This window comes from Rhinopithecus roxellana, chromosome 8 (genome assembly GCF_007565055.1).
Source record: "Rhinopithecus roxellana isolate Shanxi Qingling chromosome 8, ASM756505v1, whole genome shotgun sequence".
NCBI classification, from domain to species: Eukaryota; Metazoa; Chordata; class Mammalia; order Primates; family Cercopithecidae; genus Rhinopithecus; species Rhinopithecus roxellana.
In genome coordinates, this window is record NC_044556.1 from 46,950,332 (window position 1) to 46,976,133 (window position 25,802).

Below are 25,802 nucleotides of genomic sequence, written 5' to 3' on the forward strand. Positions count from 1 at the left end.
TTGATCTCCAGACCGCATGATCCGTCTGCCTTGGCCTCCCAAAGTGCTGGGATTACAGGCATGAGCCACTGCGCCTGGCCCAGTGTATTTTTTTTTTAGTTTCATTCTCCTCACATCCAAACAGCTACAGCTTCCCTCCCTTTGTGGGGTTGCCAAACCAAGTCTCTTTTCAGGAGAGCAGACATGTGCCTCCACGCAGTTCTAAGGTTCTGGGGTCTCCCATGTGAGGGAGGCTGATGGCTCTCGCAGGGTTTTGCCTCATCAATGTTCAAAGGCTCAGAAAATTTCTTCGGCATTTGGGACCCTCATGTTCTGTAGTTCCACCAGTCGCTGCACAGCTTCAGGCAAGTCCCACTCCCCAAGGCGACGATTATCTCGAGTCCGAATGTTCACTGTTCTCTTACTTTGCTCTTTCTGGCCAACCACTGCAGGTAGAGGAAGTTTGGGAACCTCAGGGCAAATTCATCCACATGGGATAGTTTCTTTTGCTCTGCAGAAACTTGAGAGACCTAAATCTTTAGGAAGGGTGGGAGCAGAGCCCAGATATGGTTCACAGAAAGGAAGTATTCAGCTGTGCCTGCTAAATACTAAATGACCAGTCTTGCTCACCCTGAGGAGACAAGGAAATGCTTCAGTCCCCATGGGCCTTATTGCTTCTGGTCAGGAGCTCCAGGGTCAGAGACATTAGAGTCAAGCAGAGAAAGACAAACACTGAGAACCCCACAGAGAGAAACTGTGTGTGTGTGTGTGTGTGTGTATCTGAAGGGGGTATTAGAGGAAGGGGAACGTGGCAGGAGTGTTGTGGCCTTCACGCTGCCCAACCTCCCCGCAACCACTTCTGACCCTTAGAACAGTTTCCTCTCATCAGTCCCACTCTGGCTCTTGGTGTCTGTTAGGGCTGGATTCACAGAGTGAGGCGCCTCTGCTGAGGAGGATGTATGCAGGGGCTGACTGGGCGGTAAGGGAGGGAGAGGGGCCATGTGCAGGTCCATGGGATTGTGGCACAGCTTGCTGTGGGTGCTTGTGGGGCGAGTGGGGTGTGCAAAACTCAAGAATCAGGTAATCTGGCTGAGGAGTTTCTGCTCCTTGCCTTTGAGATAGAGCTCTGAACCCTGGAAAATGAAAAAGGGAGCATGGCAGTGCCAGAATTTTCTCCCTAAGGCCCTTCTCCACATCCCTTAGGGCTGATTCCATCTAGGTCTAGAATAAACAAGGGTAATTAACACCGTATTAACCCTCCTGTCCCTTTCTCTCTGATGCTCCCTTGGTTAATTAACCTAACAGACACCAACAGTAGAGTGGAGTTAAAAAGAGAAAAACTGGCTGGGCGCGGTGGCTCAAGCCTGTAATCCCAGCACTTTGGGAGGCCGAGATGGGCGGATCACAAGGTCAGGAGATCGAAACCATCCTGGCTAACCCGGTGAAACCCCGTCTCTACTAAAAAAAAAAAAATACAAAAAACTAGCCAGGCGAGGTGGCAGGCACCTGTAGTCCCAGCTACTCAGGAGGCTGAGGCAGGAGAATGGCATAAACCCGGGAGGCGGAGCTTGCAGTGAGCTGAGATCCGGCCACTGCACTCCAGCCTGGGTGACAGAGCGAGACTCCGTCTCAAAAAAAAAAAAAAAAAAAAAAAAGAGGAAAACTATTTTGAAGGTCAGAAGTGGTTATGGGGAGGGCAGGGCAATGTGAAGGAACACAGGGCCCAAATGAGTCAGATGTCCTGAATCCTGGCTCCTACCTGCTCAGGTAATGAGCCCCAATTAACCCAAATATGCATTACCAGACTTGGTAAACTTAACAGCAAGAATGCAGACGGCAGGTGGGAGAACATCGGCTCTGAGGTTCACCTTACCAAACTGAAAATTGTAGTGGGCAAGCTGGGCCCGGCGGATTCTCCGGCTGAGGGTCAGTCCAGAGTCTGCATCCAGGTCACTGACCAGTCCTGCAGCCCGCAAGCTCTGCTGTGCCTGCATCAGAGGTTTGGTGACAGGAAGTTAATTTACTGGAAAGTTGAGGAGCTAGAACAGTCTGATGCTCTTTTCCCTCAATTCTCCCATCTGTTCCTCCTTTCCCTGCCTCGGGGCTCTCCACTTCTCACCAGCAACCTCTCCTCATTTCATCTCCACATTGAGGTCTCCTCCCCATTCATCCCCAGCCCCACAACCTTTCCGTCTGCCTCCTACTGGAGATGGCCCCCCAATTTTTTTTTTTTTTTTTTTTGAGGCGGAGTCTCGCTCTGTCGCCGGGACTGGAGTGCAGTGGCCAGATCTCAGCTCACTGCAAGCTCTGCCTCCCGGGTTTACGCCATTCTCCTGCCTCAGCCTCCTGAGTAGCTGGGACTACAGGCGCCCGCCACCTCGCCCGGCTAGTTTTTTTGTATTTTTAGTAGAGACGGGGTTTCACCGTGTTAGCCAGGATGGTCTCGATCTCCTGACCTCGTGTTCCGCCCGTCTCGGCCTCCCAAAGTGCTGGGATTACAGGCTTGAGCCACCGCGCCCGGCCTTTTTTTTTTTTTTTTTTGAGACGGAGTCTTGCTCTGCCGGCCCAGGCTGGAGTGCAGTGGCCGGCTCTCAGCTCACTGCAAGCTCCGCCTCCCGGGTTCACGCCATTCTCCTGTCTCAGCCTCCCGAGTAGCTGGGACTACAGGCGCCCGCCTCGTCGCCCGGCTAATTTTTTGTATTTTTTAGTAGAGACGGGGTTTCACCGTATTAGCCAGGATGGTCTTGATCTCCTGACCTCGTGATCCGCCCGTCTCGGCCTCCCAAAGTGCTGGGATTACAGGCGTGAGCCACCGCGCCCGGCCGATGGCCCCCCAATTATTCCCTAGGCTTTGCCTCCTAGCCACTGCTCTACCCAACCAGCTGTTCAACTCTGGTACCATCCATATCCTCAATTCTCTCTAGAAAGGAAAAACTGTGTACTCAATCCCACTTTTGTGCCAAGTGCTCTTTTGGCGGCTTTCAACATTTGTTCATTTGTTTAATTTTCATACATCTCTACAAGGTAGGGATTAATCACATTTTTTAGATACAGGATTTCCAGCATCTAGGACAGCAGCCACTCGAGCCCAGTCTTGTGGCTCTGAGGGCTGTGCTCCTTCCTCCACCACCCGTGTGGCCTCTTCCTGCCCACTGCAGGGCACCAGACTCTCTACTGGACCTGCTTCTGCCCCCTCCCTTGCCTCAACTCCTTACCTCCCTGGCATACTCTTCTTGCTCAGTCCCCACAGGGATGACCACCACCTGGAACGGGGACAGCCACAGTGGCCTGGTAGGGAAAGAACAGATGATGGCAAATTAGTTACTCTGGCTCTGGCCAGAAGTGTGGTTGTACAGAGCAGATTTGAGAAGGAAGGAGGCTGGCATATGAAGGGCGACAGGATCTGGAGCATAAACTATCTGGTTTGGGGCCAGAAGAGAAATCCAGGGTCAGAGGTCTCACCATTTCCCCCCGCAGCTTTCTGCCAGCACTCCCAACAGTCTTTCCACAGAACCGAGCACTGCTCGGTGAATGAGGACTGGACGCTCCAGGGCACCTGCCTGCCTTGAAAGGAAAAAGGGGGATAGATGGAATGGTGGAAGTATCACAAATTGTGTACCCAAGATCACCTTCCAGTTTTTAAGAAATATTCAGCTCTGGCAGAAGAGGGTGTGGAGGATTTGGTTTTTAGGGCCAAAGGCAGAAGGACCTATTCCATGCACTGTCAAGGGAAAAGAGGATAGGGCAAGGCTTTATACCCCTTATACTGGAGGTCAAATCTCAGGGGCAGTTGGAAGTCAAGCTGAATTGTTCCACACTGATGTGGCCGGCCCAGGGCATCGTGGAGGTGCACATCAATCTACAGGAAACAGATGGGAAGGCATGAAATAAGCCAGAAGCACTATCCAGAACCACTATCCTCCATTACCTGTGCCATCCCACCCTTTAACCTACCCTCATCCCGGGCTACTACCCTCCTCATATCACCCAGCTCTATCATACACTACCCCTCCACTTCACTCTACCCATCTTACTCTGGCAGTAGTTCTCAGCAGCTCTCTCCACTTAATAATGATGTTGTAATATTACCAGACGTCCACACCCTGGCCTCTCAATTCCTTGAGCTCCTCATCTCAGAGATCTTCACCAGCACCCATCTATGGCTACACCCTTTATCCTGTCCTCTCCCTCAATGGCTGTACCTCTGAAACAGTCCATCAGACACCCTACTCTGATTACTCTGATTACTGTCTCTTGCTCAGCCAGCTCTGACAATTATTCCTGTTTTTTTTCTTTTTTTCTTTTTTTTTTTTTTTTTTCTTTGAGACAGAGTCTTGCTCTGTCACCCTGGCAGGAGTGCAGTAGCACAATTTCAGCTCACTGCAGCCTCCACCTCCCGGTTTCAAGTGATTCTCCTGCCTCAGCCTCCTGAGTAGCTGGGACTACAGGTACATGCCACCACGCCCAGCTAACACACATATATATATATGTGTGTCTGTGTGTGTGTGTGTGTATGTATTTTTTTTTTTTTTTCAGTAGAGACGGGGTTTCACCAGGCTGGTCTCAAACTCCTGATCTCAAGTGATCTGCCCACTTTGGCCTCCCAAAGTGCTGGAATTACAGGTGTAAGCCACCACACACGGCCATGACAACTATTCCTATTAATGGCACTTTAACTCACAGGTTCTTTAACTCCTCTTTTTCTCTCCCATCCTCAGGCCCCTCCCACCTTTGTTTCTTTCCCCATGAAGCTGTACCATTTTCCCTAGTTCCCTTGTACCATTCGTTGTTCTTCTGCACCTTAGCCTCCTACATTTTTGGCCCTGCAACAGAACTGCTCAGTGCTGCCCAATATGTCACAAACCACACAGATGCAAATGCAGAGATTGATGCCACCATGGAAGTCAGTATTTCGAGATTCAGCTGGTCCCTGGCTGCTGCCAGCAATCCTTTGGGTTGCCCTAATAAGCTCTATGCTCTGTTCTCCTCAGGGGTTTTCTAGCTTTTTGCTCTCTCTTTTTATAGCAGTATCTTAACCAGCAACTTATTAGACTGATTCAACATAATACACACTTTATGCACTTTATGACTGTTATCTCTGTAACCTTAAGCACAATGTTTAACCTCTCTCAATTTTTTTCTTAGTAATAAAGATATTTTATTTGCCTACTATTATTGCTGAAATAAATCAGAAGACACATTTTCATTACTGTTAATATTTTAATTTACTAACTACTTATTGAAGCAGCTAAATAAATACCATATACTGGAATAGACACTTGGGACATAAAAATGAGTTATACATGTTACCTGAATAAAAGACCCCAGCACAGTAAACAGCAACTTTGAGTACTCAAAAGATTTTAGCCAGGCAAGGCACATGGCTCACTCCTGTAATCCTAGCACTTTGGGAGGCCGAGGTAGGCGGACCACCTGAGGTCAGGAGTTCGAGACCAGCCTGGCCAACACGGTGAAACCCCATCTACTAAAAATAGGAATACAAAAATTAGCTGGTGTGGTAGCGGGTGCCTGTAATCCCAGCTACTGGGGAGGCCAAGGCAGGAGAATTGCTTGAACCCAGGAGGCAGAGGTTGCGGTGAGCCAAGATTGTGCCACTCCACTCCAGCCTAGGCGACAGAGTGAAATTCCGCCTCAAAAAAAAAAAAAAATTAGCTGGGTGTGGTGGGGCACACCTGTAGTCCCAGCTACTCGGGAGGCTGAGGCAAAAGAATTGCTTTAACCTGGGAGGTAGAGGTTGCAGTAAGCCAAGATCCGCCACTACACTTCAGTCTGGCAACAGAGCAAGAGCCTGTCTCAAAAAAAAAAAAAAAACAAAAAAGGCCGGGCAAGGTGGCTCACGCCTGTAATAATCCCACCACTTTGGGAAGTCAAGGCGGGCGGATCACCTGAGGTTGGGAGTTCAAGACCAGCCTGGTCAACATGGTGAAACCCCATCTCTACTAAAAATACAAAAATTAGCTGGGCATGGTGGTACATGCCTATAATCTCAGCTACTCGGGAGGCTGAGGCAGGAGAATCGCTTGAACCCGGGAGGCGGATGTTGCAGTAAGCTGAGATTGCGCCACTGCACTCCAGCCTGGGTGACAAGCAAAACTAGGTCTCAAAAAAATATATAAAAATAAATAAATAAAACAAAACAAAAAAAAGATTTTAGCTATATAACAGTTTTTGAGTAATTTCCTTTCTCTCTGTATCTTTTTATTTATTTATTTTATTGAGACAGGGTTTTGTTCTGTTATCCAAGCTGGAGTGCGGTGGCTTGATCATAGCTCATGCAGCCTCAAAATCCTGGGCTCAAGTGATCCTCCCACCTAAGCCTCCTGAGTAGCTGGGACCACAGGTGCCCACCATCACACCAAGCTAATTTCAAAATTTGTTTTAAATTTTTTGTAGAGACAGCCGGGCCTGGTGGCTCACGCCTGTAATCCCAGCACTTTGGGAGGCTGAGGTGGGTGGATCACGAGGTCAGGAGATCGAGACCATCCTGGCTAACACGGTGAAACACCATCTCTACTAAAAAAAAAAATACAGGCCGGGCGCGGTGGCTCAAGCCTGTAATCCCAGCACTTTGGGAGGCCGAGACGGGTGGATCACGAGGTCAGGAGATCGAGACCATCCTGGCTAACACGGTGAAACCCCGTCTCTACTAAAAAATACAAAAAACTAGCCGGGCGAGGTGGCGGGCACCTGTAGTCCCAGCTACTCGGGAGGCTGAGGCAGGAGAATGGCGTAAACCCGGGAGGCGGAGCTTGCAGTGAGCTGAGATCTGGCCACTGCACTCCAGCCTGGGCGACAGAGCGAGACTCCGCCTCAAAAAAAAAAAAAAAAAAAAAAAAAAAAAAAAAAAAAAAAAAATTAGCTGGGCATGGTGGTGGGCGCCTGTAGTCTCACCTACTCGGGAGGCTGAGGCAGGAGAACGGCATGAACCTGGGAGGCGGAGCTTGCAGTGAGCCAAGATCGAGCCACTGCACTCCAGCCTGGGCGACAGAGCGAGGCTCTGTCTCAAAAAAAAAAAAATTTTTTTTTCTAGAGACGAGGTCTTACTCTGTCGCCGAGGTTGGTCTCAAACTACTGGATTCAAGTGATCCTCTCAGCTCAGCCTCCCAAATTGCTGGGATTACAACACGAGGCCACCACGCCCAGCCTTTTCTTCATATCTTCAGCCCCCTCACTGACAACTCTCCTCTTCTCCACTCTCATTTCAGCAAATGATCCTGCCTCAGGAAGAATTCAGATAATTGATACCATGGGATGGGAAGAGCCTCAACTTCCTGTCACCATGCCTATAAACTTCCTTGCATCTACCTTCAGTCTTTCCTTCCACCCTGGATACAATGGCAATGGTGATCCCTTCTATGAAGGTTTCTCAATCCCACCTTAAACCTCTCCAGGAACTTCCCTTTACTACAACTTCTTTTATAAATTCAACCTCTCCCTCCAAACAGACTTCCTCTCATCATAGCATTTATTTTATTTTTCATTTTGTTATTATTTTTTTGAGATGGAATCTCACTCTGTTGCCCAGGCTGGAGTGCAATGGTGCGATCTCGGCTCACTGCAACCTCCACCTCCTGGGTTTACAGGTGCCACACTGGGCTAATTTTTGTATTTTTAGTAGAGACAGGGTTTCACCATGTTGGTCAGGCTGGTCTCAAACCCCTGACCTCAGGTGATCCACTTGCCTCAGCCTCCCAAAGTGCTGGGATTACAGGCATGAGCCACTGCACCCGGACTGTTTTATTTTTATTTTTTGGGACGGAATCTTGCTCTGTCACCTAGGCTACGGTACAACGGCGTGACCTTGGCTCACTGCAACCTCCGCCTCCCAGGTTCAGTGATTCTCCTGCCTCAGGCTACTGAGTGGCTGGGACTACAGGTGTGTAACACCTCACCCAGCCAATTTTTATATTTTTAGTAGAGATGGGGTTTTGCCAAGTTGGCCAGGCTGGTCTCGAACTCCTGACCTCAAGTGATCCACCCACCTCGGCCTCCCAAAGTGCTGAGATTAAAGGCATGAGCCACTGCACAGGCCTCATTTATTCACCTTCTAACCCCACCCTCAGGCCCTACTTTACTGAAAATGGTCCTTTAAAATCCATCAGCCTTTTTACTAAATCCAGTGGACACTTTTCAGTCCTTTTTTTCCCTTGACTTCTTTTTTTTTGAGACAGAGTCTCACTCTGTCACCCAGGCTGGAGTACAGTGGGGCGTGATCTTGGCTCACTGCAGCCTCTACCTCCTGGGCTCAGGTGATCCTCCCATCTCAGCCTGCTGGGTAGCTGGGACCACAGGCATGAGCCACCGCACCCGGCTAATTTTTTTTTTTTTTTTTTTTGAGACGGAGTCTTGCTCTGTCTCCCAGGCTGGAGTGCAGTGGCCGGATCTCAGCTCACTGCAAGCTCCTCCTCCCGGGTTTACGCCATTCTCTCGCCTCAGCCTCCCAAGTAGCTGGGACTACAGGCGCCCGCCACATCGCCCGGCTAAGTTTTTGTATTTCTTTAGTAGAGACGGGGTTTCACCGTGTTAGCCAGGATGGTCTCGACCTCCTGACCTCGTGATCCGCCCGTCTCGGCCTCCCAAAGTGCTGGGATTACAGGCTTGAGCCACCGCGCCCGGCCTAATTTTTTTTTTTTTGGTAGACACAGGGTCTCCCTATGTTGCCCAGACTGGTCTGCCATGTGTTTTTATGCCTATCCCCAGCCTCTGCCTACACTGTTCCCTCCTGAAACACATCTTTACTTGGCCAACACTCACCTTTCAGATTGGAAGGTGATTCCTGCAGGAAACCTTCTGTAACCTCCCAGAGTAACGCTAACCCCAGCTAACGTGCTCTCTTGGTACCTACACAGCATGGATCTCGCAGCACTGACATGGCCTAATTTAACTCCAGTAGCCCTCACTAGATTGCAAATGCCAAGAGGGCAGAAAATATCTTGTTTCTCTTTATATCCTACATAACTTAAAAAAAAATTTCTTTGTGGCCGGGTGCGGTGGCTCACGCCTGTAATCCCAGCACTTTGGGAGGCTGAGGCGGGTGGATTGCCTGAGGTCAGGAGTTCGAGACCAGTCCGGCCAACATGGTGAAACCCTGTCTCTATTAAAAATACAAAAAAAGGCCGGGCGTGGTGGCTCAAGCCTGTAATCCCAGCACTTCGGGAGGCCGAGACGGGCGGATCACAAGGTCAGGAGATCGAGACCATCCTGGCTAACCCGGTGAAACCCCGTCTCTACTAAAAAATACAAAAAACTAGCCGGGTGAGGTGGTGGGCGCCTGTAGTCCCAGCTACTCGGGAGGCTGAGGCAGGAGAATGGCGTAAACCCGGGAGGCGGAGCTTGCAGTGAGCGGAGATCCAGCCACTGCACTCCAGCCTGGGTGACAGAGCAAGACTCCGTCTCAAAAACAAAAAAAAAAAAACAAAAAAAAAAAAACAAAAAAATTAGCCAGGTGTGGTGGTGTGCACCTGTAATCCCAGCTACTCAGGAGGCTGAGGCAGGGGAATTGCTTGAACCAGGGAGCTGGAGGTTGCAGTGAGCTGAGATCACGCCACTGCATTCTAGCCTGGGTGACATAGTGAGACTGTCTCAAAAAAAAAAAAAAAAAATTTGTATCTATTAAATATTTACTAAAACAAAGCAAAAAATAAATACAATAATAACCAGGGTCCCAAGCTTACCTTAGGTCCATAGAAGGCACCATCTCCAGAGTTGAGGTCCCAGGGTTCTCCAAATTCCTTCAGGGCCTGTTGAAGGACCTTTGAAGGAATGAGACAAGAGTGGAATAGAATACATCATCTTAGACTTCAAAAGCAACACATCTGGTCAGTCCTCAACAAATGACCCACTCACCAGATGCCTCTGAGAACCTTGGTTACTGTATTCTCCACTCCTTCCCACCAGAGAGTGGTTTATCTGCCTCTATTTCTGTACCTCCTACTCACCTGTTCGGCCTGGTCCCAAAGGCAAGGGTCCCCCAGGAAGCCAGATGGCCGGGTGGACAGTGCCAGGCGGAAGGAGAAGCCAAGAACGGCATAGACGGAACGGAGGAAATCAAGACAGCTTTGGATCTCTGCTTCCAGCTGGGGGCAGGAAATATGGGTCAGTGAGCTGTAAGCCAGCTAGAGATCAGGGATACTGGCAGTTTGAGGAAAACAAAGGGCAAAAACAGAGATGAAGCAGAAGCAAGCTAGGGGTAGAATGTAGCTGAATTATAGTACATATAGGGGGCAAATAAAGATGAGGGGTTTGCAGGTTCATAGGGAGAAAGGTGGTTTAGAAAAGCTTTGGTGGAGCCAGGGAAAGGCCACCTGATCTGTTGTACAGAAGATGTGAGCGTCATCCTGCTGGAAGCACCGCAGTCGCGTCAGTCCCCCCAGACCACCAGAGGCTTCAGCCCGGTGTAGGGCCCCAAAGTCAGCTAGTCGCAGGGGCAGTTCCCGCCAGGATCTGGGCCGGTGGGCGAACATCAGGCTGAGGTTGGGGTGCAGAGGGGTCAGGGCCATAGGGAGGACTAGTCCCCGAAGACTGCTCCTCCACCCAATCTGCTTGCCTACCTTCTCTGCACCATCTGCTATAGCCCTCTCCAACCTCAGCACATCCTCCCACTGAGTCCTGTCAATCCCACTCATCACAGTCTGAGCCCTGCGGTTCAAAAGTGGATTTCTCAGTAACACAATAACAGACATCATTTACTGTTTCCCTGTTCTGTGATAGTCACTGAGCTGAGGGAGGAGCCTTGGATAGCAACTTTAAGGAGACTGAGACCCAAAGAGGTAAAACTGAGTTTCCCAAATTCACACAGTTGGCTAGGGGGAATATTCTAGGCTCAAATCAGGTGTCCCAATACTCTTTCCAAGGTACTTTCTTTTTTTTTTTTTTGAGACGGAGTCTCGCTCTGTTGCCCAGGCTGGAGTGCAGTGGCATGATCTCGGCTCACTGCAAGCTCTGCCTCCCCAGCTCACACCATTCTCCCGCCTCAGCCTCCCGAGCAGCTGGGATTACAGGCGCCCACGACCACGCTTGGCTAATTTTTTGTATTTTTAGTAAAGACGGGGTTTCACCGTGGTCTCTATCTCCTGACCTCACTATCTACCCACCTCGGCCTCCCAAAGTGCTGGGATTACAGATGTGAGCCACTGTGCCCGGCCTCTTTTTTTTTTTTTTTTGAGATGGAGCTTAGCTCTTATTGCCCAGGCTGGAGGGCAGTGGTGTGATCTCAGCTCACTGCAGCCTCCGCCTCCCAGGTTCCAGTGATTCTCCTGCCTCAGCCTACCAAGTAGCTGGGATTACAGGCACGTGCCACCATGCCCGGCTAATTTTGTATTTTTAATAGAGACAGGGTTTCTCCATGTTGATCAGGCTGGTCTTGAACTCCTGACCTCAGGTGATCCGCCCGCCTCAGCCTCCCAAAGTGTTGGGATTATAGGCATGAGCCACCACGCCCGGCCCCAAGGTGCTTTCTATTATTTAATATTTAGCAACTTGATTGTAACCCTAGCTCCCAGCTTACCAGTGTGCAGGGCAGTTCATGGGCTTGAGGGCGAGTATATCTGCCGTATGCCTGGTAGAATCATCACTCTGGAAGCTGGCAGGCCTGTCAGAGCCTGGGGGCTGCACAGCAAACATGTCTTCCTGATAATGCTCCCAGTGCCCTGACTGTTCCCAGAGTTTAGTAGAAAACAGTGTGGGAGTTTTCACCTCAGAGAAACCACGACGGGCATACTCAGCCTGGAGAGGAGGGTACAGAAATGAAAGGTCAGAGTAACTGGAAGGAAACCAGGTAGGGTGTCAGTTGTGTGATCTTCCTGGGCCCTCAGGCCATGCTGATTGCAACCACAACCTATTAAATACCATGTCCCATCTCTATGCTCCCCAACTGCAGACCACACAGTTGTAGTATTAAAGGTCACCAGCACTTTCAATATTTATGGTTGTGATTCCAAACCGCCCCCCTCTTTTTTTCTCAAGACAGAGTCTCACTGTATCACCCAGGCTGGAGTGCAGTGGCTCGATCTCAGTTCACTGCAACCTCCCCCTCCCGTGTTCAAGGGATTCTCCTGCCTCAGACTCCCCAGTAGCTGGGGCTACAGGTGCTGCCATCACACTCAGCTAATTTTTGGTATTTGTTTTAGTAGAGACGGGGTTTTGCCATGTTGGCCAGGCTGGTCTCAGGTCATCTTCCCGGCTCGGCCTCCGAAAGTGCTAGGATTACAGGAGTAAGCCACTGTGCCCGGCCCCAACCCCCATCTTTTAACACAAACACCTTAGCTTCTTCTAGGCCCTCAGCCCCACCCTGGTCTTCTTTCCTCTAGACCTGGGTCCCCTTACCCTGATAAATGCCACTAGTGCATTATACACCCTCGTCCCTCGTGGCAGGAAGAAGCAGCTCCCAGGGCTCAGTTCATGGAAGAAGAAGAGCTCCTGTTCCTGGGGTCAGGAATAGCAATATTGGGTCACTTCAAGGGCAAGGAGGTGGCTTTGGAACTCAGAACAACTGACGGAGCTGCTCAGTCTATGTGACTGAATCTGCTCCCAATTTCATAATCAGGTTGCGTCATCTCTCTCCAACCCTTATCACCATCCCTCCCTATCTTCCCAATCGCTGTACCTTCCCAATGCGCCGGTGGTCCCGCAATTCTGCTTCCTCCCTCCATGCTTCCCAGGCCCTCAGCAATTCTGTTGTGGGGAAGGAAATCCCTGACACTCTCTGCAGTGTCTCTGGGGCCCCTGAAGACCTCCATAAGGATGATGAGTTCTGCGTGAAGACATAGGGGATCAAAGGAAAGATGAGGACTGAAGGCCCCCAACCTTTTTCAAGACTCATATGATACTCTCAGTGTTAAGTGTCACAGGTATGCCCCTTGACAACAATCCCACCAGTAGGATGAACACCTCCATCCTCTAGACACCTTTCTTCTAGATTACAGTGTTGAAATTGCCTGACTCTTGATTCCTACATCCAACCTGGTCAAGTCTAACCTTACCTTGCCATCTCTTTTTCTCCCCATTCTTACTACCCCTTTACTTAGTTACTTCCCATTCTAATCAATGACTGTTTAGAGGAGTAACCATAAGCTCTGGTCAAATGTCACTTTATTCCTCCATTTATCAATATCCTATACAGCTGCTAGAAAAGTCAGTCTTCTATACCATATCCCATTCCTGGCCACATGAAATCCAAAAGCCTGTGCCTGCTGTCTCCTTTAACAATACTAATGAAAGGCCGGGCACGGTGGCTCACACCTGTATTCCCAGCACTTTGGGAGGCTGAGGCGGGTGGATCACAAGGTCAGGAGTTCGAGACCAGCCTGATCAACATGGTGAAACCTTGTCTGTACTAAAAATACAAAAATTAGCCAGGCGTGGTGGTGCGCATCTGTAATCACAGCTATTCAGGAGGCTGAGGCAGGAGAATCGCTTGAACCTGGCAGGTGGAGGTTGCAGTGAGCTGAGATTAGGCCACTGCACTCCAGCCTGGGCAACAGAGTGAGACTCTGTCTCAAAAAAAATAAAAATAAAATAAAATAAAACTGTTAAACAGTACTAATGAGAAACAGCCTATACGTGTGTGTATGTGTGTGTGTATCTATCTGTCACCCAGGTTGGAGCGCAGTGGCGCGATCTCGGCTCACTCCAAGCTCCGCCTCCCGGGTTCACACCATTCTGCCTCAGCCTCCCGAGTAGCTGGGACTACAGGCCACCGCCACCACACCCAACTAATTTTTTGCATTTTTAGTAGAGATGGGGTTTCACTGTGTTAGCCAGGATGGTCTCGATCTCCTGACCTCGTGATTCACCCATCTCAGCCTCCCAAAGTGTTGGGATTACAGGCGTGAGCCACTGCGCCTGGCCCCTATATGTATATTTTTTGAAGCAGAGTCTTACTCTGCTGCCCAGGCTAGGGTGCAGTGGTACGATCTTGGCTCAATGCAACCTCTGCCTTCCAGTTCAAGCGATTCTCCTGCCTCAGCCTTCTGAGTAGCTGGGACTACAGGTGCACGCCACCACGCCCAGCTAATTTTTTATTTTTAGTAGTGATGGGGTTTCATCATGTTGGCCAGGCTGGTCTTGAACTCCTGAGCTCAAGTTATCCCCCCAACTTGGCCTCCCAAAGTGTTGGGATTACACGTGTGAACCACTGCACCTGGCCAACAGTCTATATTTTATTTTATTTTATTTTTTTTGAGACGGAGTCTCGCTCTGTCACCCAGGCTGGAGTGCAGTGGCCGGATCTCAGCTCACTGCAAGCTCTGCCTCCTGGGTTTACACCATTCTCCTGCCTCAGCCTCCCGAGTAGCTGGGATTACAGGTGCACACCACCACGCCCGGCTAATTTTTGTATTTTTAGTAGAGATGGGGTTTCACCATATTGACCAGGCTGGTCTCAAACTCCTGACCTCATGATCCACCTGCCTTGGCCTCCTAAAGTGCCGGGATTACACGTGTGAGCCACCATGCCTGGCTGAAAATAGGAATCTTAACCTAACTCTGTTCCACAACTGACCGATAGCAGCTTCAGTCCTCCAATCTGTCCAGTATGCCGAAGGTGGGGGCCTTGGCAAAGGTCAACCAATGTGCCACACCTGGGAGAAAGAAGAGGCCAGTTAGTGATTTTCAGAATCTTTAGCTTCTAGCTTTCTCCCTCTCATGGTCTTTTTTTTTTTTTTTTGAGACGGAGTCTTGCTCTGTCGCCCAGGCTGGAGTGCAGTGGCCGGATCTCAGCTCACTGCAAGCTCCGCCTCCCGGGTTTACACCATTCTCCTGCCTCAGCCTCCCGAGTAGCTGGGACTACAGGCGCCTGCAACCTCGCCCGGCTCGTTTTTTTTTTTGTATTTTTTTAGTAGAGACGGGGTTTCACCGTATTAGCCAGGATGGTCTCAATCTCCTGACCTCGTGATCCGCCTGTCTCAGCCTCCCAAAGTGCTGGGATTACAGGCTTGAGCCACCGCGCCTGGCTCTCATGGTGTTTAGCTGACAGAAAGAGGTGAACAGAAAGGAACTGTCCTACTGAGAGAGGGCAATGGCAGATAAAAATCAATTCTCCGGCAGGGCGCAGTGGCTCATGTCTATAATCCCAGCACTTTGGGAGGCCAAGGCGGGCGGATCATGAGGTCAGGAGTTTGAGACCAGCCTGGCCAATATGGTGAAACACCGTCTCTACTAAAAATATAAAAATTAGCCAGGCATGGTGGTGCGCGCCTGTGGTTCCAGTTACTCAGGAGGCTGAGGCAGTAGAATTGTTTGAATCCGGGAGGCAGAGGATGCAGTGAGTCGAGATCATGCCACTGCATTCCAGCCTGGGCAACAGAACGCAACTCTGTCTCAAAAAAAAAAAAAAAAAAAAAAAAAATTAGCCAGGCATGGTGGCACATGCCTATAATCCCAGCCACTCTGGAGGCTAAGGCAGGAGAATCACTTGAACCTGGGAGGCGGAGGTTGCAGTGAACCGAGATTGCGCTACTGCACTCCAGCCTGGGAGACAGAGCAAGCAAGACTCCGTCTCAAAAAAAAAAAAAGAAAAAAAAAATCAATTCCCATTCCCATTTCTTTTTCTGGATCAACAGAAATTATCTTCTTTCTTCCCTTATCACATTTCTGGCCTTCTTCAGTGCTTCCCTACCTCTCTGTTTGCTTTAATCTTGACAATTCCTACCCATATACTGTTGCCTTTGGACCTGTCACTCTCTCCTCGATCAAGTGAAGCTTGAAGGGGTTATCCTGGAAAAAGGTAGAAGGGAGATTGAAGAAGTGTTTATTCCCACAAAGATGTCCTGGAAGAGCCATCTCTTCCCTCTACCCCACCTTGAACAGCTGGCGAAGCTGATCCCGTGAAGCCTCTAGCCTCCGGAAGGGTTGAGCAGCAGCTGTAAGTTCCTGGCAAATCCGCTCCAAAACAGGCAGCTCTGAGCCCCGGATTGTCCTGGAAAGAGGAGAATTGGTTGGGTTGCATCCTATGAGGTACATCAATCACCTGGGTGACAAACCTGTTGGCTAGGGGGCAAGGTCCTGTCCTTCAGGATAAATCTAGAGTTATAGGCAAAAACAGACAAACTCAGAGAAAATATAAATAGGAAATCAGGTTACAGATATTACAGCTGGAGAAAAAGCTCTATGCATGAAGTTAAAAGTTGAATGCAGGAAATCTGGATGGACAAAGTTAGAACAATAGTAATAAGGGAGATTAAGTAAAACTTGAATTTATGAAACCTAACAAGTAACAAGGCAAGTTGTTTCTTCTTTTTCTTTTTTGAGAGAGTGTCTTGCTTTGTCACACAAGCTGGGTGCAGTGGGTAAGATCATGGCTCACCACAGCCTCAACCTCCCAGGCTCAAGTGATCCTTCCACCTCAGCCTCCCAAGTAGCTGGGACTACACGTGCACCAGCCAAGAAGGTAAATTTCAAGCAGAGTTAGAAGAGGGACATGAACTAGCACAGAAGGAGGTACTGTCATAGTTGATTGAGACCTAGAGAAACCCTCCTCCTCCAGCTTCCTCCTCCAAATGGAGCAAGCTCAAGGCCCCTGAAAAGAGCCTCAGAAACCATCCCAGAATCATTCTCCTCCTTCCTTTCATTACTCACCTCTCCTTCCCTAGGAAGAAATCATGGTAAAAGCCATATTCTGTACTTGGACCTCTGCAGAGAACAGCACCTAGGAATTGTTCAGCTGCTGCCCCCAGGACATGGGTGCTGGAGTGCCAGAACACCTGGGTTGACAAAAAAGGGGTTCACAAGTTCATAAACTTGTCCCTAACCCCTAGATCTCTGAGCTCTTCCTCGCAAAAGCTGGTAGGAAAACTGGTATGGTTCTTCTAGGAGTAACTACCACAAAATGGGGATCCTAGATTTTGGGGATCTACTAAAAAGTAACAAGCTTAAAAAAAAAGGGCTGGGCGCAGTGGCTCATGCCTGTAACCCCAACACTTCAGGAGATCAAGGCAGGTGGATCATCTGAGGTCTGGAGTTCGAGACCAGTCTGGCCAACATGGTGAAATCATCTCAACTAAAACATACAAAACTAGCCAGGCGTGGTGGCGTGCGCCTGTAATCCCAGCTACTCAGGAGGCTGAGGCAGGAGAATCACTCGAACCTGGGAGGTGGAAGTTGCAGTGAACTGAGATCATGCCACTGCACTCCACCCTGGGTGACAGAGTGAGACTCCATCTCAAAAAAAAAAAAAAAAAAAAAAAAAGACTGAATAGAAAAGAAAGAAGGCCAGTATCTTTTCTTCTTTCAGTGTATAGAAGCTCCAGCCCCACCCCTTAATCCTTGGTGCTTTCCAGTTCCAAAGTATAGAAGCTGGAGACCAGTCAGTCTTCTGCTGCTCCTGTAAGCTTTTAGGGCTTCAGAATAAATTTTTTTTTTTTTTTTTTTTTTCTTGAGATGGAGTCTTGCTCTGTCGCCCAGGCTGGAGTACAATGACGCGATCTCAGCTCACTGCAACCTCCACCTCCCAGGTTCAAGCAATTTTCCTGCCTCAGCCTCTCAATTAGCTGGGATGACAAGTGCTCACGACCACACCCAGCTAATTTTTATATTTTTAGTAGAGACGAGGTTTCACCATGTTGGCCAGGCTGGTCTTGAACTCCTGACCTCAGATGATCCACCCGCCTGGCCTCCCAAAGTGCTGGGATTACAGGCATGAGCCACGGTGCTTGGTCAGAATATGCTATGTTCTTAAGACAGTGGTTACTTAGGTCTCTGTTTGGTCTTTTAGTCCTATTTTTTTCCTGTCCCATGAATCTAGTGCGATACAACTATTCCTCTTGGATTTGGTCACTATTTACACATAGATGGCAGAACTCTGTTTTTCTGGATCCTAATAGGCGAGGTCTGCGTTACCTGAGCTGACATGAAGAAGACAAGGTGGGGAGATGACCAGGTTGTGTGCTCAGCTGTATAAGCCATGTGAGAATTGAATATACACTACAGATGACTTATAATGTATGTGCTCAGAAGTTGAGGAGGCTGAATTTACATATTTATCCTTTTGTTTTTCAACAAATCATCTCTCTCCCTTTCACTAGCAAAAATGTTTGCTTAATAGATCGAAGCTAAGTTAAAACTTTCACCATAAGTTTCCTAACCAGAAATAGTCAGTCAAGACAGTCTGTGATAGGTCTTCTTCCCAACTGCAAATGGAGAAACTGAGGCAAAAGAATAAAATGATAGAATTTCCTGCTATAATATCTCTTGGTTTAGTAGTCACTGCATTCCTGATAAGAAAGAAACTTACTGCTTTCCCCTCTGGGGAATCAAATGTCAGAAATCTGAGGTCAGAATCTGTCTCCAAGGGCCGCTCCAGATCATAAGGTTCTCCGTTCACTTGAGCAGCCACTGCAGTATCTGCCAGTGTTGAACTTCAGCAGTGGGAGGTGGGGATGAAGAAAAAGACAGGGTTACAAGGCACAAAAAGGAAAATACCACATGTTCTGATTCCTATATAGGAGTTTAAAAAGTTGATCTCACAGTGGTAGAGAATAGAGTGATAGTTACCAGAGGCTGGGAAGGATGGGGGAGGGGAGATGAAGAGGTTAGCTAATGGGTACAAAAATAGAGTTAGACGGAAGGAATATGCTCTAATGTTCCACAGCAGAGTAGGGTGAATACAGTTAATAATAATTTGTTGTATATTTCAAAATAGCTAGAAGATTTGAAATGGTTCCAATACAAAGAACTGATAAATATTTGGGGTAACAGATATCCTGAACACCCGGATTTGATAATTACATATTGTATGCATGTATCAAAACATCACATATACCCCATTCATATGTTCAATTATTATGTATCAATTATTAAAAAGTAAATTAATGATTTAAAAAAGACAGGGTTACAATCCACAGTGGGGAGAAAGTTGCTCATCTCTCAGCAACTGTAAACTTGCAAAGGTGAAATGAGTTACCAGAGCAACAGAAGCTTTCATTTCTTTCTCCAATGAAAGGACAGAGACTCTGATGCAGAAACTAATACAGATAAAACAAATATCAGGCCAGGTTTGGTGGCTCATGCCTGTAATCCCAGCACTTTGGAAGGCTGAAATGGAAGGACTGCTTGCGCCCAGGAGTTCAAGACTAGCTTGGGTAACGTGGAGAGACCCTGTCTCTATAAAACAACAACAACAACAAAAAAACAAAAACAAAATCTTCGGGAAAGGTTATCTTGATGGGGATGGAACAGAAACAAGCAGACCAAGTTTTCTTCCCCTGCTCAAGTGAAGAGAAAGTAAAAGGGCAGAAGGATAATCCTGGTACTTACAGGATGGGCCTGTTACCTGATCTGCCGGGCTAGTTGGTAGGGGGTTGTGTTCCATGCCACAGCATCAATTTTCTGGCCTCCAGGAAGTGTTATCTTAATAGTCCGGGGTTCCTTCTGTGCTATGCTTGCTAATCTCTTTACCTGAGCAGACCACAGCTCCTCAAAAAGGCCAAGCCGCTCTGCCAACCAGCGTGGAGGGGTCCACACAACTGCCTGGAGGGAAAGATATATTAGCAGGTTAACACACGTCCCATCATTCTTTCTTAGAATTGGGGATGATGGCACTTTGGGATGGTAAAGTGGACTTCGTCCGAATTCCTACTCTTTAAGGGGACTGGGTGATACAGGCCCTACGCTGGGGGCCCTTCAAGCTCTGCGCTCCCCAGACCGCTAACTCGAGAATTAGATAACGAGTTTAAATATGAGACCTTTTCTGGGGACTCCGAGGACCAGGGAGAGGAGGAGTGGCGTGAGGCTGGGTTAACATAAAAATTTGGGGGCTTCGGCTGGGCTGGGTCTGATGAGGATCGGAACTTTGGGGGTGCCTCACGCACCGTGTGTAGCCTGCAAGCCTGTAAACCTTGGAGCCGGAGCCGCCGCCACCTCTGATACAGTCCCATGTTCCTTCACACCCGTGCCTACATCCTCAGATTATCGCCGCTTCTCCTACACATAATTCTTCATTGGTTTCTGGTCCAACAAAGTCCGTGTCTATTGGTTACTACAGCTGCCACTCTAGTCTGGCACCACCTCCAGGAACTCCGAAGAGGTACACCCCACACAGCACGAGCAGCGGTGTGAGTGGTTCCGGCTGACCGGAAGACCGAAAGTGTAACACACCGTCGCTATCCGTCCCCAGACCCGCGGCGTTTCAGCTGAAACCCAAAAATAGCAATTATGCGTCCTGTGGCTTTGAGGACAAGGGTAGGTGAACTTTTGAGGGCGAGAGTGGGAGAAAAACAGACAGGAAATGGTAGTTAGTAATTTCCCTTTAACTATACGTTTTATTTTACATGGTTCTTACAGCAAGTAACAAAACTTAAGAGCATAGACTGGGCCTGGCGCGGTGGCTCAAGCCTGTAATCCCAGCACTTTGGGAGGCCGAGACGGGCGGATCACGAGGTCAGGAGATCGAGACCATCCTGGCTAACACTGTGAAACCCCGTCTCTACTAAAAAATACAAAAAAACTAGCCGGGCGAGGTGGCGGGCGCCTGGTAGTCCCAGCTACTCCGGAGGCTGAGGCAGGAGAATGGCGTAAACCCGGGAGGCGGAGCTTGCAGTGAGCTGAGATCCGGCCACTGCACTCCAGCCCCGGCGACAGAGTGAGACTCCGTCTCAAAAAAAAAAAAAAAAAAAAAAAAGAGCATAGACTGGGGAACTAGACCTTGTGTAAATTCTGGATCTGCCATTAACTATGTAATTTTGGGAAGATTATTTAACTTCTCATTTATTTAATAGAGACCCGGGATGGAGGTTGGGGGCGGGGGGTGGGTCTCACTATGTTGGCCAGGGTAGTCTCGAACTCCTGGGCTCAAGCAACCCCCGCCCTTTGCCACCCACTCCCGGCCTCCCAAAGTTGTGGAATTACAGGCGTGAGCCACCTTGCCTGACCTACTTAATTTCTCTAAGCCTCAATTTTCTCAGCTATAAAATGAGAATAGCGTTACTCCCAATTGTTGAGTTAAATTTTATGTAAATCGTCTAGTGTGGCCTGTGGTTTTTGGTAACGGGCAAAAGCAACAAGAAGCTATTATGATAAATGAGTGTAACAGTTTTATTTTTTATTTTTGAGACTAGGTCTCACCGTTGCCCAGGCTGGAGTGCAGGGTTACAATCATGGCTCACTGCAGTCTCGACCTCCTGGGCTCAACTGACCACCTCAGCCTAGGGAGTAGCTGAGACTACAGGTAAATGTAACCACTTTAAAGCTGGAGCAAAGATAGCCGCGCGGTGGCTCACGCTGTAATCCCAGCACTTTGGGAGGCCGAGGCGGGTGGATCACCTGAGGTCAGGAGTTCTAGACCAGCCTGGCCAACATGGTGAAACCCCGTCTCTACTAAAAATACAAAAATTAGCCGGGCATGGTGGCGGGTGCCTGTAATCCCAGCCAGTAGGGAGACTGAGGCAGAAGAATCGCTTGAACCCGGGAGGCGGAGGTTGCAGTGAACCAAGATCACGCCATGCACTCCAGCCTGGGGGACAAGAGTGAGACTTCACCTCAAAAAAAAAATCTGGAACCAAGAATCTGCAGAGGTCAGTTTGAGTCCCTTTATACTCATGGTGCTTATAGGGACTTTACAGACCTTTTAATCTTTTTTCTTTCTTTCTTTTTTTTTTTTTTGAGACGGAGCTTTGCTCTTGTTGCCCAGGCTGGAGTGCAATGGCGCAATCTCGGCTAACCACAACCTCTGGCTTCCAGGTTCAAGCGATTCTGCTGCCTCAGCCTCCCAAGTAGCTGGGATTACAGGCATGTGCCACCCCAGGCCCAGCTAATTTTGTATTTTTAGTAGAGACAGGGTTTCTCCATGTTGATCAGGCTGGTCTCGAATTCCCGACATCAGGTGATCCACCTGCCTCAGCTTCCCAAAGTGCTGGGATTATAGGCGTGAGCGACCACGCCCGGCCGAGACCTTTCAATCTTACAGATGAGGAATTTAAGGTCGAACAGCAAGTGCTGATGGTGATTTCTGAATCCAAGCCTGGTTCTCTTTTACCATACCATGCTTTCTCTAGTAGAGTTCACTCCCAGTATACTCCCCCATCACCTCAGAAAGAGGTACTTGACTAGAATTTTAGCTCTCTGCTCCCTACATAAGCCCTTTGCCTCTAATTCCTATCCCAGCTCTCAACTCCCTTTATCCTTTCTCTTCCCTCTCCCTGATACATCTACGACACAGGACTAGGTAAATTTCATCAAGTTTACTCAGTAAATGTGGGAACATGGTCAGATTTGTAGTAAAGTATGAAGGGAAACTGACTTGGGGGTAGCCATCAGGCTGTCAGTAATTCCCATTAGTCCTGGAGGTGAGGATGGTTAGAATTGGTTCTGAAGTTTCAATGGTGATACAATCAAGGGTTGTAGAGGAAGAGATGTCAGAAAAAGCAGTTTAATCAAGGTTTCCAGAGAGACCAGGTTTCCTGGGGAGGGCAGTTGATCTGAGTCACAAGCGCCTCTATGGATCTTGGGTCCATCTTCTGGTATGTTAGACACCCTGAAATACAAAGAGAAAGAGACAAGAGTGTGGGAGAGGAAAACAACTTGTGTGTGTGTGGTTGGGAGAAGGTAGTTAAGAATTTTAAAATGGCATTCAGAAAGGGTATATACCAATCATGGTATTGATTTGATGCTCCAAAGGAAACAGACACTGACATCATCCCTTTAATCATTCTACCTTGTCCTCTTTTATTAGAATAGTAAAGGGATGGTAAAATAACCAGGCTACCCTGAGACGGTAACTCCTTACACTCATCCATCATTTACTGACTGCTTACTGTGTGCAATGCAGTGAGCTGGGTGCTGAGGGGATGCCGATCAATCAACTACCACATCATCACCTATGTAACTTGTGTTGCAGTGGAGGAAGGAATGAATGCTGAGTTATTACATCCGCCCTCTGTAAGAAGCAAGCAAGCAAGTAAGCAAGTGCAAGAGCAAGCTAAGGCCAATTCATGAGTTACTGGTTCTTCTACAACTTCGGACTTGTGACTAGCATATGCCTTAGTATTGGGGAATTTTAATCTGTTAGTCAGCCTAGGAAACATCTATTCTTTTTTTTTTTTTTTTTCTTGAGGTGGAGTCTTGCTCTGTTGCCCAGGCTGGAGTACAGTGGCATGATCTCACCTCACTGCAACCTCCTCCTCCTGAGATCAAGTGATCCTCCTGTCTCAGCCTCCCCAGTTAGCTGGGATTACAGGTGCATGCCACCACACCCAGCTAACATTTTTTTTGAATCAGAGTCTTGCTCTGTCACTGAGGCTTGAGTGCAATGGCGCTATCTTGGCTCACTGCAACCTCTGCCTCCCGGGTTCAAGTGATTCTCCTGCCTCAGCCTGCTGAGTAGTTGGGATTACAGGCACGTGCCACCACGCTTAGTTAATTTTTGTATTTTTAGTAGAGACAGGGTTTCACCATGTCAGGGTGTCTCAAACTCCTAACCTCGTGATCCGACCACCTTGGCCTCCCAAAGTGCTGGGATTACAGGCATGAACCACTGCACCCAGCCTGTGTTTTGTTTTTTGAGATGGAGTTTCACTCTTGTTGCCCAGGCTGGAGTGCAATGGCACTATCTTGGCTCACTGCAACCTCCAACTCCCAGGTTCAAGCGATTCTCCTGCCTCAGCCTCCCAAGTAGCTAGGATTACAGGTGCCCGCCACCATGCCTGGCTGATTTTTTGTATTTTTAGTAGAGACTAGGGTTTCACCATGTTGGCCAGGCTGGTCTTGAACTCCTGACCTCAGGTGATCCACCCACCTCGGCCTCCCAAAGTGCTGGGATTACAGGTGTGAGCCACCGCGCCTGGCTTGAAACATCTATTCTTAAAACTTGGGTTGTTGCCTCTCCACCCTAGAATACTACTGAACACCCAGTGCTATGCTTTCACTATTTCACTTAATTCCTAAAACAACTATGTCAAGTATACGCCCTTTAAAACAGGAAAATGATCCTCAAAGAAGTAAAAAAATTAGCTGGGCGTGGTGGTGCATGCCTGTAGTCCCAGCCACTCAGAAGGCTGAGGTGAGAGTTGCTGCAGCCCAGGAGTTGGGTGACAGTGAGCTATGATTGTAACACTGCACTCCAGCATGTACAACAGAGTGAGACCCCCGTCTCTAAAAAATAAAAGGGCTGGCCCTGGTGGCTCATGCCTGTAATCCCAACACTTTGGGAAGCCAAGGCAGGCAGATCACTGAGGCCAGGAGTTTGAGGCTAGCCTGGCCAACATGGCGAAACTCCGTCTCTACTAAAAATACAAAAATTAGCCGGGTGTGGTGGTGTAGCCTGTAATCCCAGCTACAGGGGAGGCTGAGGCAGAATTGCTTGAACCAGGAGGTGGAGGTTGCAGTGAGCCGAGATCACACCATTGCACTCCAGCCTGGGCGACAAGAGCGAAACTCCATCTCAAAATAAATACATACATACACACATACATACATACATACATACATACATACATACATACATAATAAAATAAAATAAAATCAGGCCAGGCGCAATGGCTCATACCTGTAATCCCAGTACTTTGGGAGGCCGAGGTGGGTGGATCACCTGAGGTCAGGAGTTTGAGACCACCGTGACCAACATGGTGAAACCCTGTCTCTACTAAATACAAAAAAAAAAAAAAAAAAAAAAAAAAAAAAAATTAGCCAGGCGTGGTGGCACATGCCTATAATCCCAGCTACTTGGGAGACTGAGGCAGAAGAATTGTTTGAACCTGGGAGACAGAGGTTGCAGTGAGCCGAGATTTCGCCATTGCACTCCAGCCTGGGCAAAAAAGGGTGGTACTCCATCTCAAAAAATAAAATAAAATAAATAAAAATAAAATCAATAAAATAAAATGCCACAATGTGGCCAGGAACGGTGCCTCATGTCTGTAATTCCAGGATTTTGGGAGGCTGAGGCAGGAGGACTGCTTGAGCCCAGGAGTTTGAGACCAACCTGGGCAAAATAGCATGACCCTGTCTCTATTAAAAAAAAGCCACAATGGGAGAGAATGTTCAGCGACATTTGCTCAGTGAGCAAAGAGGTGAAAGCTTTCTGTCAGGAGCATGGATAAATTGAACTTTGACTTTGAAAACAAAACTTTGGGCTCACCTAAAATCTCTACTAAGATTTCCCTTCCCAGAACATCTCTTGGGGCCGTAAAAAAAAAGCAGACACTCCCACCCCAGCTCTTACACAACTGATTTGTCAGGTCAGGGCATAAGAGGAGATCTGTCAAACACAGGAGCTAGTCTAGGTAGGGATGTGTCCATTTAGGTTCCATGCTAAAGTAAAAAACAAAGGGAAGGACAAAGTACTCTAAAAGAAGATCCTAGATAACATCTGTAGAAGGAAATACAGGTTGAGTATCCTTATTTGAAATATTTGAGACCAGAAGTGTCTGATTTTGAATCTTTTCAGATTTTGGAGTATTTCCATTATACTTACTGGTTGAGCATCCCTAATCTAAAAATCTGAAATCCTCCAATGAGCATTTCCTTTGAGTGTCATGTTGGTGTCAGATTTTGGACTTTGGATTTGGCATGCTCAACCTGCATACAACTGAGGCCCACTTCTAAGTAATCAAGATTTCAAATCATTTCCTAATCACTTTTGCCCTTGGCAATGACTATTTTAAGTGTTGTCTCTTGTAGGTGCAAAGGACTGTTAGCCAGGGAGGAGGGAGAAACAGAGGAAAGGGATGCTGTCCGTCTCCTTTCTACCCATTCCAACTGAAACACCCCAAGAAAAATGTAGCAAGTTTCAAGTCGTTTCTCTCATCTCCCACAAATCATGTGGCAAAGGATTTGAGTAATTCTCAAAAATAAGGGGGCACAATGGGGATGAGGAA

At 48.2% G+C, this 25,802-nt stretch overlaps 1 protein-coding gene across 2 annotated transcripts; it reads right to left on the reverse strand.

Moving 5' to 3' along the window:
- Positions 1–96: 96 nt before the first annotated feature.
- On the reverse strand, positions 97–19,954 carry TARS2 (threonyl-tRNA synthetase 2, mitochondrial). Of its 2 annotated transcripts, none has more exons than XR_750536.2 (18): positions 19,806–19,954; positions 19,268–19,464; positions 18,230–18,353; positions 16,576–16,700; positions 15,799–15,916; positions 15,650–15,714; positions 14,501–14,579; positions 12,605–12,751; positions 12,325–12,423; positions 11,507–11,724; positions 10,305–10,467; positions 9,939–10,076; positions 9,675–9,752; positions 3,738–3,838; positions 3,442–3,539; positions 3,195–3,267; positions 1,853–1,967; positions 97–425 (listed from the first exon to the last, which is right to left on the reverse strand). XR_750536.2 is itself a non-coding variant. In XM_010387261.2 (18 exons), exons 1-18 carry the CDS (start codon positions 19,869–19,871, stop codon positions 277–279), a joined length of 2,157 nt encoding a protein of 718 aa, XP_010385563.1. In that variant the 5' UTR covers positions 19,872–19,954; the 3' UTR covers positions 97–276. The 2 variants fall into 2 exon arrangements, 1 of the variants encoding a protein (XP_010385563.1); XM_010387261.2 differs by having other exon boundaries at positions 3,442–3,543.
- Positions 19,955–25,802: the final 5,848 nt, after the last annotated feature.